Source organism: Belonocnema kinseyi, chromosome 9 (assembly GCF_010883055.1).
Source record: "Belonocnema kinseyi isolate 2016_QV_RU_SX_M_011 chromosome 9, B_treatae_v1, whole genome shotgun sequence".
NCBI lineage: Eukaryota > Metazoa > Arthropoda > Insecta > Hymenoptera > Cynipidae > Belonocnema > Belonocnema kinseyi.
This window is the reverse complement of record NC_046665.1, coordinates 80,399,573-80,415,263: the sequence shown is the minus strand read 5'-3', so window position 1 is coordinate 80,415,263 and position 15,691 is coordinate 80,399,573. Positions and strand designations below refer to the sequence as shown.

At 26.5% G+C, this 15,691-nt stretch overlaps 1 protein-coding gene across 3 annotated transcripts in view; it reads right to left on the bottom strand.

Moving 5' to 3' along the window:
* LOC117180077 (uncharacterized protein C05D11.1-like) overlaps positions 1-15,691 on the bottom strand; it is a 33,439-nt gene that overhangs the window by 3,348 nt on the left and 14,400 nt on the right. Inside the window, exons 9-15 of one of the 3 annotated variants that reach the window (XR_004467999.1) lie at positions 13,053-13,233; positions 12,726-12,978; positions 9,232-9,418; positions 8,976-9,119; positions 5,333-5,643; positions 3,485-3,637; positions 2,340-2,539 (exon numbers count right to left, since the gene is read on the bottom strand). Coding sequence is in view for 1 of the 3 variants with exons in the window: in XM_033372392.1 (XP_033228283.1) it covers positions 3,577-3,637; positions 5,333-5,643; positions 8,976-9,119; positions 9,232-9,418; positions 12,726-12,978; positions 13,053-13,233 (1,137 nt within the window). In the remaining 2 variants the exon portion in view is untranslated. Of the gene's footprint in view, positions 1-2,339; positions 2,540-3,257; positions 3,638-5,332; positions 5,644-8,975; positions 9,120-9,231; positions 9,419-12,725; positions 12,979-13,052; positions 13,234-15,691 lie in introns of those variants that run through there. The other 2 variants (XR_004467998.1, XM_033372392.1) reach the window with 2 other exon arrangements.

Sequence of the window (15,691 nt, the reverse complement as noted above, 5' to 3'; positions counted from 1 at the left end):
ACTGAAGAAATGACCAAAGGTGTATAATTCCTAACCCAAAGTCTGACCAATGTTCTTTTGAATTTAAAAGAATTTATAAGAATCCCAGGAAAATTTTAAAGAGTTCAGGATAAATTAATAATAATTTTAAATAATTCAATTGAAATTAAAAATAATTGAAATGAGTCAGAAAAAATCTAAAAAATACCATTGATTTCAGTTAAATTGGAGTGTTAAGGGAAATAAGAATAATTTAATGAAACTCATAAAAATTAATGATAAATTGAAAACAAAAATCCCTTAGCATCACTAAAATCCTCGGAAATCTTACAAAAATCCTTTGAATTTTTAAAAATATTTTAAAATCTTTTAGGTCCTTTAGGCTCGTTCCACATCTTCCCAAATTCTAGGAAATTCTTTACAATTACAATATAAATTTTTTAATTTTCTTAGATTCATTAAAATCCTTTGAAATCCCTTGAAATGTTTTAAATCTCTTGAAAATCTCTTTAATTTTTTAAATACCCTAAAATATGTAATATCCTTTAGAATCACTTTAAATTATTGGAATCCATGGAAATACCATATGACACTTAAATTCCTGTAAAATGATTTATTATACCTTCAAATTTTTTAAAGCCCTTAAAAATTCGTTGCAATTTAAAGAAAAATACACCAAAATCTTTAAGATTCTTTGAAATCCCTTTCAATAATCGAAATTAATTGAGAATTCCTAGGAATCATTTAAAATATCATGAAGTCTATAAAATTCTTCAAAATGTTTGGAAAATCCGAACGTTACGTGATTGTGAAACTGCTGAATTATTTCTAATCTTTAATCTATAATTTAAATATTTGTGAAATATTAAAAATGTTATTGAAATCTTTCAAATTTGTATGAAATCTTTAAAATCTTTTAAATTTTTGTAAAATATTTTAAATTTTCTTAAGTCTTCGGAAACTTTGTAAAAATTCCGAAATCTTTTTAATTTATCTGAAATCATTGACATCTTTGTAAAGTATAACATTTTTGTGAAATCTTAAAAAAAAATTTTTTTAATTATTAAAATAAAAGAAATCTTTTTGAAATTTTTCAAATTTGTGTAGTCATTGAAATCTTTGTGAAATTATAAAGATCTTGCAAATATTTTTGAAATCTTCTAAAATCTTTTGAAATCTTAGAATTCTTTGTAAAATTAACTGAAATCTTCCCAAAATCAAATAAATTTTGGTAAAATCTGTGTGAAATTTTTTGAAATGTTCTGAAATTCCTTGACAGTCTATAAAGCTCTTGGAAATACTTTGAAATTTTTAAAAATACTCTAAAATATGTTAAAAGCCCTTTAAATTATGGAAATCTGTTAAAATATTTAGGAGTCATCTAAAATACCTTAAAATATTTTAAAATCTTTGTGAAACCTTTAAAATTTATATGAAGTCTTCCGAAACTTTATGCAATTATCGACATTTTTGTGAAATCTTTTAAATCTATCTTAAATCTTTTAAACCTGTGTAAAGTTATTGACATTTTTTTAAAGTATAACATTTTTCTGAAATCTTTGTAATCTCTCAAATTTTTGTGAAATTATTTAAATACTAGAAATCTTTTTGAAATCTTTCAAATATGTGTAAATGCATTGAAATCAGTGTAAAAAATAAAATTTGTTATAATCTTTGAAATATTTGTGAAATTATAAAAATCTTGCAGATCTGTTTGAAATCTTCTAAAATCTTTAGAAATCTTAGAAATCGTTGTAAAGTTTTATGAAATCTTCGCGAAATCATTTAAATTGTTGTCAAATCTTTGAAATTTTTATAAAATATTTGACTGGCATCTATCTGAAAACATTGAAATCTTTGTAAAATTTCTTTAAATGTTCTAAAATTCCTTGGAATTTTTAAATATACTCTAAAATATGCCAATGACCCTTTAAATGACTGAAATCTGTTAAAATTGTTAGGAACCACCTAAAATGCCTCAAAATATTTAAAAAGAATTCTCAAAAATTCAGAAATAGCTGAATCCAAAAGTGGTTAACCCACGGGTTAATTTATTGAAAGAAAAATGACAAAAGGGATTTTTTATTTTAAAAATTGCCTAAAACTGACTGTCTGGCAGCTATAATTAGTTTTGACAGATACTGAAAGTGCTTTTTACAGAAATTTTCTGACTTTCCCTAAGCAAGAAAATTCCATGACGGCCACCCTGTAATAATTTTTACAATACTCAAATTTAAAATTTCCTAATTGGTTAATGCTTAATCTGCAAGACAAATAATTATTGGATAAAAAAAATGATTTGATATGGTTTTCTAATAAGAATTATAAAGAATCTCTTCAAAAAATAAATTCACTCTGACCTTCTCGTATGCGCCTTCGGCCTCATTTCTCATGCGCTCGTAATCTTGAAGTGCAACGGCTTTCTTTGTGAGGCTCTCATTGAGCTCGTGTATCTTTCAGGACATTCTCTCAACTTCCTTCATGAGTTCGGTCCGTTCTTCCGCATCGGCTTGGATTTCATCTTTTAGGGTCTACTTGATCCTCCTAAGGCCGTCAATACCTAACTTGATTTATGTTAGTAATTTTCTTTACAACCTAATTAATAATTGTTCAAGAGCATTATTTCTGTCTACTTTCTAATTTTCTAGAATACGAAAAGAGAACGTTTAATTAAATTCTATTTGTTACATGTCATCAACTCGGCATTTTTGCTCTGCATCGCTGGATCAAACTCTGCCATGTAGGTTATTGGAACTCGAAATTTTCTCAGTCTAATATAAATTTGAGTGAAAGGGACTAGAAGGCAATTAAAATGAGATTCTATCAAATGAAGTTACTCTTTAGCAATTATTTTAGAATATTTGCTCGGTTTACTTTAAATTTCAGGCGAAAACATTTTATTTATAATTTGAAGTGATTTAAACGTTTCAGGTTTGAGTTTTTTGTTGTTTTTTTTCTCAATGCATCTAAAATTTGAATCCCCTTTGAAATTTAAATGTTTTAATTCGATTAAACGTCTGCCACCACTTTAAAAGTTCAAACTCCAAAGTCCTCATCCATAAATAAAGTTTGACATACATCGGAAATAAATCATTAATATTAATCAATTTAAATCCGCAATAAGAATATTTCGCAAAAATACGACAAGCTGATTCCTATTTTTTGAAAAGAGCACAAGTTTATCCAATACTTTATTACAGAAAAAAATGAGAATTGTTGGATTATTTTCAATTCTTACAAGACCGGAACCTTGAGAGTAAAAACTTATAACATATCTTGAAACGCACTTATATTTTGAAATCAACAATTGCAGTGATTAATACATTTCTTTTTTAAAGCACGCATTTATATTGCAACAAGTATTGACACATTTATAAACGTAAAGAAGAAAACGAATTCATAACTCTTAATCAAAGAAAATTTGAAGTATAAAAAATTAAACCTAATCTTTACATTTTTAATAAATGCTTCATATTTTAGTATGCAAAATTCAAACTATAATTACTCTAGTGTAGAACTTGCATCTCTGATATGACAAATATTCTTAAATTTACATGAAATCTCACAAAACCGGCAATAATTTTACTTTCACGTTGTTCACCATTCATTGAGGTAGGTTTCTTCCAAAGAATTATACACTTTCAAGTCGTGACCGAATCTGTAATACAAAATCATAGTTTCAAATACCGTTTTTGACAAGGGGTTGATCACTCTTATAATGTGGTGTACAAGGTTTCGTCAAATTTTGAAATCTTTACATTTTTTTAAATCTTCCCAAATCTTTTTAAATTTACTGAAATCTATGTAAAATATGGCATGTTCGTGAAATATTTTAAAGTTTTCTTAAACGTTGATAAATTATTGTAATATTATGGACGTTTAGAAATCCTTTTAAAATATTCTAAAATAGTTTGAAATCTTTTTAATCTTTGAAAGATTTGAGATCTTTATAAAATCCCTTAAACTTTTGTGGAATCTTTTAAATATTTAAAAATCTGTATGAAACATTTATGCAATCTTTGCGAATATTTTACATTTTTTGATCAAATCTACTAAAATCTTTGGCATTCTTAATAATATTTATAAACTCTTTTAAATGTATGCAAACTCATTGCAATCTTTGTAAAATATTCAATTTTTGTAAAATCTTTGTAATATTTGAAATATTTTAAATCTTGAGAAATCTTAGAAGTCATTGGAAAATCTTATTGAATCTTTGCAAAATCATTGCAATGTTTTGAAATCATTGACATTTTAGTGAAATATGTGAAATCTATCTGGAATTATGGAAGTATGTCAATTTTTTGAAAATAATAAAACTTTTGAAATCTCTGTGAAATCTTTTTGAAATTTTCAAAATCTTTGTGAAATTGTTTGTTAAATCATTTTAATCTTATTAATATCTTTTACATTTTTGTGAAATATTTCAATATTTGTGAAATTCTTTAAGATCTTTGAAATATTTATCTGAAATTTTCGAAATCTTTGCAAAATTTTTGAAATGTATGTAGTTATTGAAATTCTTGTGAAATGTTTGTAAAATTTGAAACCATAAAAATTTCTAAAATCTGTTTGAAATATTTTGAATTCTTCTGAAATCTTTTTAAATATTTGAAAACTATCTTCAATTTCTAAAATCTTAGAAAATATTATTGAAATCTTTACACAATCTTTGAAATCATTGAAATTTTAGTGAAATATTTGAAATATATCTGAAATCAATGTAATATTTGACATATTTTAATCTTAGAAATCTTGTTGAAATCTTATAAAATCTAAAAAGAATGTTTTGCAATCTTGGAAAATTTTCAAAACTTTTGATATTTATTAAAATCTTTGAAATCTATATGAAATCTTTTAAATATATGTAGTAATTGTGAAAGCTTTGTAAATTATGAACATTTAGTGAAATCTTTGTAAAATCTTCTGACATCTTCGTGAAAAACATTTAAATCCTTGTTAAATCTGTGATGTTTTTTTTTAAATCTTACAAATGTTTCAAAAATATTTGAAATATATTTGAAATCATTGAAATCTTTTGAAAATTCCGAAATCCTTGTGAAATCATTGCAATTTTTTATAATATAAGAAATCTTTTTCATATCTTTCTGATATATTTTAAATCTTGTAAAATCTTCGGCAATCTTCATGAAATCTTCCTGAAATCAATTAAATATTTATAAAGTCGAAAATTGTTGTCAACTATTTGCAATTTATCTACAATTTTTTAAATCCTTATGAAATCTGGCGTACGCCTAAAAATAGAGTGGTCAAGCCCGCGGTTCGTTTTAAATGATTAATTTCTTATTTATAGCAATTTTTAATATTTTAATTATTTATCTAGAACACTTACTCCTTGAAAGCTTCAGCAACTTCAGGAGCCTTGTCAGGATGACAAACAACTGCAGTTTTACAAGCTTTGGGGTCTAGAAGTTTTTTAATATACTGAGGAACAACGCGATGAATCTCTTCGAGTGTAACAGCTGATATGTTCTTTATCATTTGACGATTGTAATCATGAGGAACATTTTTAAAGTAGGATAACAAACTTTGCGTAACCATGTCTCGCACGGACTTTTCTTTATTGATCATTTCGAAAATCAGCGACGATTTTGCAGAATCGAATAAAGTTGAATTCCATTTATTTTTCGAGAGATACAACTCCTTAAAAGAAAAGTTGGTGAATATCAATAAAGTAGTCCATTACGTTGGTCCATTTTTTACAGTAAAAAAAAATCCACCCTAGTCTAAATATTTCCTTTTATAATAAAAATAATATGTGGAAAAGGAAAATTTAATCGTATAATATTTAGAGAATATTTTCACTTCTTTATACTGAAATTTATTATGAAAATATGTGAACTAGTTCTTCAAATTGTTCTTAAGATAATGCGCAATTAAAAATTTATTGGTTTTGTTAAATAATAAATCTATAATTTTTTGACAAGCAGTATCAAAATAATGTTAGACAATTTTCAAATGCTTCATTTATCGAGGGAATTTTGAGTAAGCCTAAACTTTCAGCGAAAGAAACGTTTATTAGGATATAATGACAAAAGTTTGCCAAAAAATGTCCTTAAAATAGGTGTATATTAGAAACATAATGTAAATAAAAAACAAGTGCATCTTCAATTCATTTTGAACATTAGCTAGGAAATTATTACACATCTCTAAAAATGTATAGAACATTGAATTTGATTCCTAAGAAAATAGAACAAATAGAAATTAAGAAAATTGGGCTATTAATATTAGCAAAGTAAAAAACAAGGTATGTATTTGTAAATACTTCCTTTGAAAAAATAAAAATTTTAATACTTATGAAAGTGAATAAAAAATAAAATATTGACTTTGAAGATTATTTTCTGCATCGTTTTTGTTTGGTAAAAATTTGCATGAGTAAAATTAAGGGCATAGTTTATATGTAGATACTACTGTAAACTAGGAAAAATAAAGGAAACAGGATTTTTGTATTGAAAAATGCATTAAAAATATTAAGGATGTTTTCAGTATAAAGTCAAGCACATTACTCAATCTTTAACTTGATTTATGAAAAAAAGTGACCACATTGCTAAGTCTAACTAATTTTGGAAAAGAAATATAAATTTACTATAGACAGAATAGATTAAGACGTCATTATTTATTTAAAAATAGTTGATCTAAGTTCTCCTTAATATTTTCTATTCAGAAATTAGCCCGAATTTATATTTATTCTCTATATTACTTTTATCGGTTTATTATGTTCTTTATAAGATTTTCTACGAACTCTATTCACGCTGTTTCTAAAAAAAAGTATTTAATATGTTCTAAACAATTTTGACCTAATCAGTGGTATGATTACTAACAAGTTTAGTTTTAATAAAAATCATAAAAATGGAGCTGTAAAGAATCTTTTAAGGAAACAATAAGCTATTCATAGATAATTAAACTATTTGGTTGAAAATGAAATTTTGTTGTTAAAAATTCATCTCTTTTTGCAGAAAATCAATTTTTTTTGTTAAAAAAATTATTATTGTGTTTAACAATTTGTGTTATAAGATATATTTTTCTGAATGTTTTTTAACACCCTGTAAATAAATATATGTAATGTAAGATTTAAATACTTTATGATTTTACCCTAATAAAAAAATAATTGCTTGTGGTTTGCTGTTAAAATTGTTATTTAATAGTGTAAACAAATGATACCAGTCCAGGAGCCCGACGACCCACAGTGGGGAAAAAGTACATTTTTTGGTTCAAAATACGATTCCGGCTGAACCTGTGGACCGTTTTGGATGTTTTTTTTTAAAGCTGATAAAATTTCAAAGAAAGTTGTCGAGCCTGATTTTTATTTAGTTTTTCAATTTTTTTATAAATAAATATGACGAAAAAAATGGCAATTTTTTCTATCTGACGTTCCCGGTACTAGTCAATAATAAGAAAATTATTGTAATAGATGACGTTTAATAGATTAACATTATATAAAGATATTCCATCATGATACAATAAACAAATTATTTGTTGAAAATGTGTTTTCTATAATTTTCAATAATTTAACGTTTTTTGAAGTTATATTGCAAGAAAATAAAATAAAAACAATATTTTAATAAAAAAATTTCTCTTAAGACTATTTTTGTTAATATTATAAACAAATTTAGTAATTCAGAAAAATTTGTCGACGTAGAGCTCGCTTTTTTTCAACGTCAGTCCTTTTAATTAGGAACTTTTCGATAATTTCAGTAATATTCATAATTAGTTGATTAATTTTAAGTCTTTGTTTAACAAATTTAATTTAAAAATTGCATTAATCGGGCATTTGTTTATTAAATTTGTTAAAAAATCATAAAGTTTATGAAATAATTATGAATGTTGCTGAAACTAACATGAAGTTCTTAATTAAAAGGACTGACATCGAAAAAAAAAACGAATTTTTCTGTCGATAAGTGCTCGAATAATGCATTTGATTATTAAATTTGTTTAATAAAATCATAAAATTCAACAACAAATTATGAATTTTCTGAAATTATCATGAGGTTCCTAATTTTAAAACAATTGAAATCGAAAAAACGAATTTTTCTAACGAAAAATGCCTAAATAATGCATTTGTTTATAATATTAACAAGAATAGTCTCACGAGAAATGTTTTTCATTAAAATATTGTTTCCATTCAAATTTTTTACAATATAACTTAAAAAACCTTAAATTATAGACAACACATATTCGACAAACAATTTGTTCATAAAACTTTGTTTTTTTTATTGCATCATGATGGAATATCTTTATATAACTTCGGCGACTACATCAATTTTGCTATTATTGACGAGCACCGTTAACGTCAAATAAAAAAAAAATTCATTTTTTTCGACATGTTTGTTTATTTATAAAAAAAATTGAGAAACTAAATTAAAAATCAGACTCGAAAATTTATTAGAATAATCCTATTTTGTTAACGAATAATTTAATTATGGTGAAATTTTTCAGAAAACTTCATTATATCCTTAGAAACATTTATTTCACTGAAAGTTTGGCCTTACTCAAAATTCGCTCGATAAACGAAGCGTTTGAAAATTGTCTAACGTTATTTTGAGACTGCTTGCCAAAAAAAATTATAAGTTTTTTATTTAAAAAAACCAATACATTTTGAATTACACACTATCTTAAGAACAGTTTGAAGGACAAGTTCTCAAACTTTCATCTTAAAATATAAGGAACTTTGTCTTTCGGAGCGAGTTGAAATAAAAATATTTAGTAAAATTTGCTGGTCAGAAAAATTACATTTTTTATTTATTTTTTTATGATTTAAAGAAACGGTAAAAGATCAAATTTTTTCCCTAGAGATAAAAAAGCTCTATGAAATTTTCTACAAAGTAATATGTTAAAAAATTAAATTAAAAAAAAATTGATTTTAAAGTCATCAGGAGGCCAACTCGAGCGGCAATAATTATTTTGTTCGAACCACCCTATTGTCCACATACAAAATATTCAGAAAAAAATATATAAAAACAAACTCAGATACTTACTATAATCGCTTTTGCTTCTTTATAAGCGCCAACTACATTCGTCGCTCTGTACAATGACAAATAGAGAAGACCTTCATTTGGTTTTGTGAATATACTGTAGCCATACGAAAGTCCTTGCCCTCGAATTTTCTTCCACATAGGACCCTGAAAGTAACATTTTATAAAAATATTCCGAGAAATAAAGAAAGTATTCAAAAAAAAAAGGTAAACTTCATTTTAATTCAAACGAAACAGTTATTTGATGGAATTTAATTACCTCCAGTTGCGTAAGATACTGAAGATAAACAAGCAACGGGGCCAAATCCGGATGCAGATATTCTTTGATACAAGGAGTGCACTGAACCAAAAAAGCTGATTCGATACATCCCAATCCTGTTACGCAGCCATTCAATGAAATCTGATCCGGAGTTTTCATTAGCGAGTAATCTGGGACAATTATCAACCTGTCCAAACAAAAATGTACCATTTTTATTAAATGAAAGTACTTCGGGAACGTCAATTAATTACGTAAGGATGATTTTTTAAATTATAGATTCCCTCCCCGACATCGGCCAAATTCCATCCTCTACCACCACCATTCCAAATGTTCAGACCATATTGAAGTTTGAATGACCTTGATATGTCCATCAAGGTCACACCTTACCTATAACCTGACTACACTTTGTAACGTAAAATTTTCCGCTCTTTCGATTGCCAATGCCAAAATTGTCCATTCCAATTAAAAAAAACAAAGGTGACCTTGTAATAACCATGAAGGTCAAGGTCAAAACTAAGGTCACCACTGGATTTCTCGTTGAAAGTTAATTTTTTTTTCGTTGAAAATTAATTTCAATAACTGAATTTACAATCTTAATATCTTATTCTAGAACTGCGGCACTTTGCTTGAAATTCTAATTTATTCGAAAATCTGAAAGTGAGAGAGTATTAAAATGTCTATGCCTTGTAAGTTGAAAGTCATTTAGCTTTAAAAATTGCCCTTCTATCGAAAGAAAAAATTAAACAAATTTGAATTCAAAGTGTTTCTATTTCTAAGAAAAGAATATTTTTTAATTCCATGTTCTTAAATTTCAGGCCTTGGTAAAATAAAACGTGTTTACATTATATTTTGCTTACAAATAGTAATAAAATATAATTTAATATTTCAAATTGAAAAATGACAAATGCTCTAATTTTCTGTCTGAAGAAATCACTTGTAAACATGTACCTTTTCTAAAGGATTATTAATTAGTTGCTTTGCCCAATGGAATTAATACATATTTTAAAATTCCGCAGAAGTAATTTTTCACTTATCTTTAGTAGCTCACATTTCTTCAATTGAATTATAAGAATGTCATTTCTATTTAAGGGAATTTTACTGATTTAGATTCTGAATGGTGAGAAACTCTATATTGTACAACGGCTTGAAACTGTTTGTGTCAGTCTGCTTTTTGCAATGAAAAATTTTGTTGTCCGGTATTTTTTGAAGCAATGCAGATAAATATATATATTTTTCTTTTTAATCCTGACGAGGGGTTTCTTGCTGTTTCAAGATCCACGAAAAAAAACACCAAAATTTTTAAATGGAGAAAATGGTGACTATCTTTCTGAACATTTTTTGTTTGCGGATTTTAAGAATGATAAAATCCTTTTTAGAATCAAACATCTAAAGTTTCCGGTTATCGAGATTTCAAAAGATGTGTAAGATTTTCAGTACTATGAAAGTATTTTAACATATATTTCAAGGGATTTTAAGATATTTCAAAGGACTACAACGTATATCAATAAATTATAAAATTTTCACGGTACTTAAAAGATTTCACCTTTTTTTTGAATTTCAAGAAGTTTTACAGAATTTCACGAGATTTCCAAAGCTTTTTTTTGAATTTCCTTGAAATCTCAGGGAACTTCAAAAGGTTTCATAGATTTCTAATGACTTAAAAATATTTCAAGAGTTTGAAGAAATTACTTAGTACAAAACGCAGAGAATTTATATTTTTTTCGAGGGATTTTAAAAGATTTTGAGTGACTTCAAGGAGTTTAATCAGCTTAACAGAAAATTTATTCAAAAAGGATTTTAAGAGATTTTCAGGGCTTTTAGAGATTTCAAAATATTGCAAAATAAGTTTTAAATGATTTCATGTGTTACCGAAGTATTTCACGAATATTAAAGATTATTAGAGGATTTCGAAGATTTAAAGGAATTTAAAGAGACTTCAAAATATTTAAAGGGATTGTAAAGGAATTTAGACTATTATAAAGGATTTTAAGTAACTGATTTTAAGAAGCAAAATATTATAAATAATATCATTTCAAATAAAAAAAAACATTTTTTTATAAAAGATGTTAAAATACACAAAAAAACATTAATTTTAACCATGTTCTTTGCAATACAATTTTTTCTGACCGTCGCTTCTTACGAAATTTTGAAAAATTATTGCATTTTAATAAACAGCTTCTTATTTTATCCAGAAAAATATTTTCTGCAACTCTACTGTTTCGATTTTTGAAAGTAAATTTTTCGATGGCTGAAATCATTAGAAATTTTTTTTTAACAAATAAATATATTTTAAGATTATTTAGTTATTTAAAAAAATGGAAACAGTAGAGTTGTAGAGAACACTTTCCCGGCAAAAATAAGCCGCCATTTATTAAAATTCAATCATTTTTGGTAAGAAGCGACGGTCAGAACAAATTCAATTGCAAAAAACATGGTCAAAATTAATGTTTTTTTGTGGTGAATTTTAACATTTTTCATTTTAATAAATCATGGTTTTATTAACATCAGTTATAATATTTTGATTTTGAAAATCATAGAAAATCTATTTTTTTCAGAAATCTGATTTTTGGCTCAACTACCGTAACCAGATTTCGAAGATTTGAAAGAATTTCGAATAATTGTAAGCAATTTTCAGAGATACAAAGGAATTTCGATGATTTCATACGCTTTCAAAGGATTTTAGGGAATTTCAAATGATTTTAAAGTAGATCCATGGATTTTAGAGAATTTCAAGCTTTCACTGAATTTCGACAAAAGTGACTACGAAGAATTTTAATGCCTTTTTAAAAATATTTTAATGGACTTTAATGTATTGTGAGGGATTATAAGAGATTCCCATACATTTTCGTGAAATTCATTTTCGTGATTTCAATGAATTTTAAAGGGATTTCAAAAGATTTAAAAGGAATCTCGTATAATTTCGAAAAATTTGAAGGAATTTCAAAAGATTTCAAGTAATTTTATCGAATTTTGAGAGTTATAAACTATTTTTACATGATTGTAAAGGGTTTAAAGAGATTAAAAAAATCCAAAGTATATTCACGGATTTTAGAGAATTTTAAGATTGAAAAATAAGTCACGTGATTTCAAAAGATTTCATGTGATGTCAAAGTATTTCTCGGACTTTTGAAGGATATCAGGGGATTTTGACAAATTTAAAGATATTTAAAAACATTTTGATAATCTAAAAGGATTTTCAGAGTTTTCAGAAGCGAATTTTAGAGGGTTTTAAGGGATTTCCACCGATTATAAAGTACTTTTAGGTACTTTCAATGATTTCAAACGATTTCAATTATTTCAGTAAAAATTGTTCATACTTATTAAATATTTCCAGGAAGCTGAGTCGTTTTAAAGGTATTTTAACTTGATTATGCACAATATTCATGGAATTCAAAAGAAGTTGGGAATTTCCAAGATTCCCAGGGCCTTATGTAATTAATGAATGCTCCCTTATCTTTGTATAAGATAATAATAGTGTATGTGAGAAGGCTTACTTTGATTTGGCCGAATTTTCAATGTCAGAAAAACATTTCTTCCAAGGCGAATATACATCTGGATTTTGAGCTACTAATTTATCGACATTAACTGCGATGTAGAGAGCCATCGACTTTGTCGAAGTCAGGATCTTCCTCACGGTGTTCATTTCCGCTATGACTTCTTTCTGACCTTCCTCGGTTTCCAATCGCTCAATTAATTTAGTGAGGAATTTCTGCTGTCGAAGCAAACTCGACATATACTGATTGCTTTCTGCGAAATAATATTTGTACACAATAAATTCCGAAACAGCAAAGAAATTATTGCCAGTTTGTTAAAAATATTACCTTTTTTATATATTAATCCTTTAATAAGATCGGCTACAATCTTGTTTCCTCTTCTTTTTATTTGTGCTACTTCATTGATAATTTTTGCTGCAGTGACCTTCAATCTTTCTGCTGTGAATTCTGTTTGATACAACAACTCTTTAATCCACTTGACTCCTTTGGCGTATTTCGACAATTCGAGCTGCAGCAAATAATAAAAACTCAGTACATGGATGAGACTCATTTTAGAGATCAAAAACAGGATTTTGTTTTATTGGCAGGTTTTACATTTTTTTTTGGCTCGCTGAATTCAAATCTGATGTTGAATTTTCAAAATACAAATTGGCAGACATGGAATAGTAAACATGTTTGGATCTGGATAAAATTGGCGGTACATAGGTTTCTGGGGTCGCTGATTTCAAACCTTATATTGGATTTCTAACATTTAAAATCCGGATGCTAATAAAATTGGTAATGCTTAAGTTTTTTTATGTTTTGGAAAATTCAAAATAGGATTTGAAATCAGCGACCTCAAGCACCTAAGTATCATCAATTTCATCAAGGTTCGATGATTTTTAATCATTCTTGACCGCCATATTGGATCCACTGTCTTGAATTTCAAAAAACCAAGATTAAATTTGAAATGAGTGGCCCCAAAACTCTAATTATCACCAAGTTTATCAAAGTCCAAACTTTCCAAATAATTTGTCTGCCATATTGGATCTGTCAATTTGAACTTTGAATATAATATCAGATTTGAATTCAGCGACCACAAAAACCTAATTAACACCAATTTTATTAAGGTCCAAACATTTTTAATACTTTATCTCCGCCATATTGGATCCGCCATTTTGAATTTCAAAAATCCAACATTAAATTTGAAAGCAGCAGCCCCAAAAACCTAATCTTCATCAATTTTATCAGTGCTCACCCATTTCAATGATTTATGTACGCCATATTGGATCGAATCACGCTAAAAAAAATTATATTTTAAGATGCTAACATGTGTCTTGATACAAATTGGAACGACTTTTTTTTGTCAACGAATGTGTCACTGGCATTAAAGGGGTTAAAAACTAAAAAAATCTTATACTTTTAAAACCCCGAACAGTCAGAAACACTGTAGGGCAGTGTGTACGTATTTTGTACGGTCCAATTTTTAAACAACTTTTAATTATTCAAACAATATTTATTAAAAAAATTAATATTTTTAACATTATTCTATGAAAAGGACCAATTCTTTGCAGAACCAAATTAAAATTTATTGCCAGTAACTCCTAGCTATCATTTTTTTCAAATTGATACAAACTATAAGTTATTTAAACCATTTTTTATAAATAAATTCACATTTTAAACATTTTTTCAAGGAATAGATTTCATTTTCTTAGCGAAATCAACTGAAAATGTATTGCGAAATCACACTTTTGGTTGTCGTAAATGCAGAAGTGGCCAAAATGTATATTTGCTTATAAATATTGTTAAGAAAATTAATTTCTATTGTTCATTAGCAAAGGATCTCAAGAGATACCGATGGTTTACACTGGATTTAAAGGAATTAAGAACAATTTAAAAAGAATTTTAAGAGATTTTGAGGGATTTTAGAGATTTCAAAATATTCCGAAAAAAGTTTAAAATGATTTCATGTGCTATCGAAGTATTATCACGAATTTTGTAGTTTATTAGAGGATTTTAATGAGATTTCAAAGATTTAAAAGAATTAAAAAAGACTTCAAAAGATTTAGCGGGATTTTAAAGGAATTTAGACTATTATAAAGGATTTTAAGTGACTAGTTTTAAGAAGCATTTTTTCTGAACGTCACTTCTTACAAAATTAAAGAAAATAATTGCATTTTAATAAATGACGGCTTATTTTTTCCGGGAAAAAATTCTCTACAAATCTACTGTTTCGAAGTTTGAAAGTAAATTATTATATTTCTGAAATCGCTAGAACAATTTTTTGTAAGAAAACATTTTTCAAACAAATAATTATATTTCACGATAATTTAGTTATTTAAAAAATTGGAAACAGTAGAGTTGTAGAGATTGCTTTCCCTGAAAAAAATAAGCCGTCATTTATTAAAGTTCAATCATTTTTCAAAAAATTAATAAATATGTGTAAAAATATAACAAGAAGAAGCCATTGGTAAAACATTTCTAGTTAATTCCAGGAAATAATAAGCCTAATCATGCAGAAGTGGCCAAAATGTGTATTTGTTTGTAAATATTGTTTAAAAAATTAACTGCTGTTGTTCATTAGCAAAGTACAACATCAACGAGTGCTAAGAAAATGGAGAGTATTCTTGGAAAAATGGTCAAGACGAGTATTTATTTATAAAAATTATTTAAATAATTAATATTTCTTATCAATTTGAACCAGATTATAGCTAGGAGTCACTGTCATTACATATTTAGTTAAATCAGCAAAAAATTGGACCTATTTGTGGAATAATGTAGTCAAAGTGATTTTTTTTCTCCAAATTTTATTGAAATAATTAACAGTTGTTGTTAATTAAAAAAAAAGACAGCAAGAAGTCATTGGCAAGTCATTTAGGCTTGCCATTTTAATTCGCAATTAGGCATTAATTTCGATCATATTTTACATAAAAAATATGAATTTCAAACACCTAATCATAACCAATCGCAAGAATACGGCTTTTGTT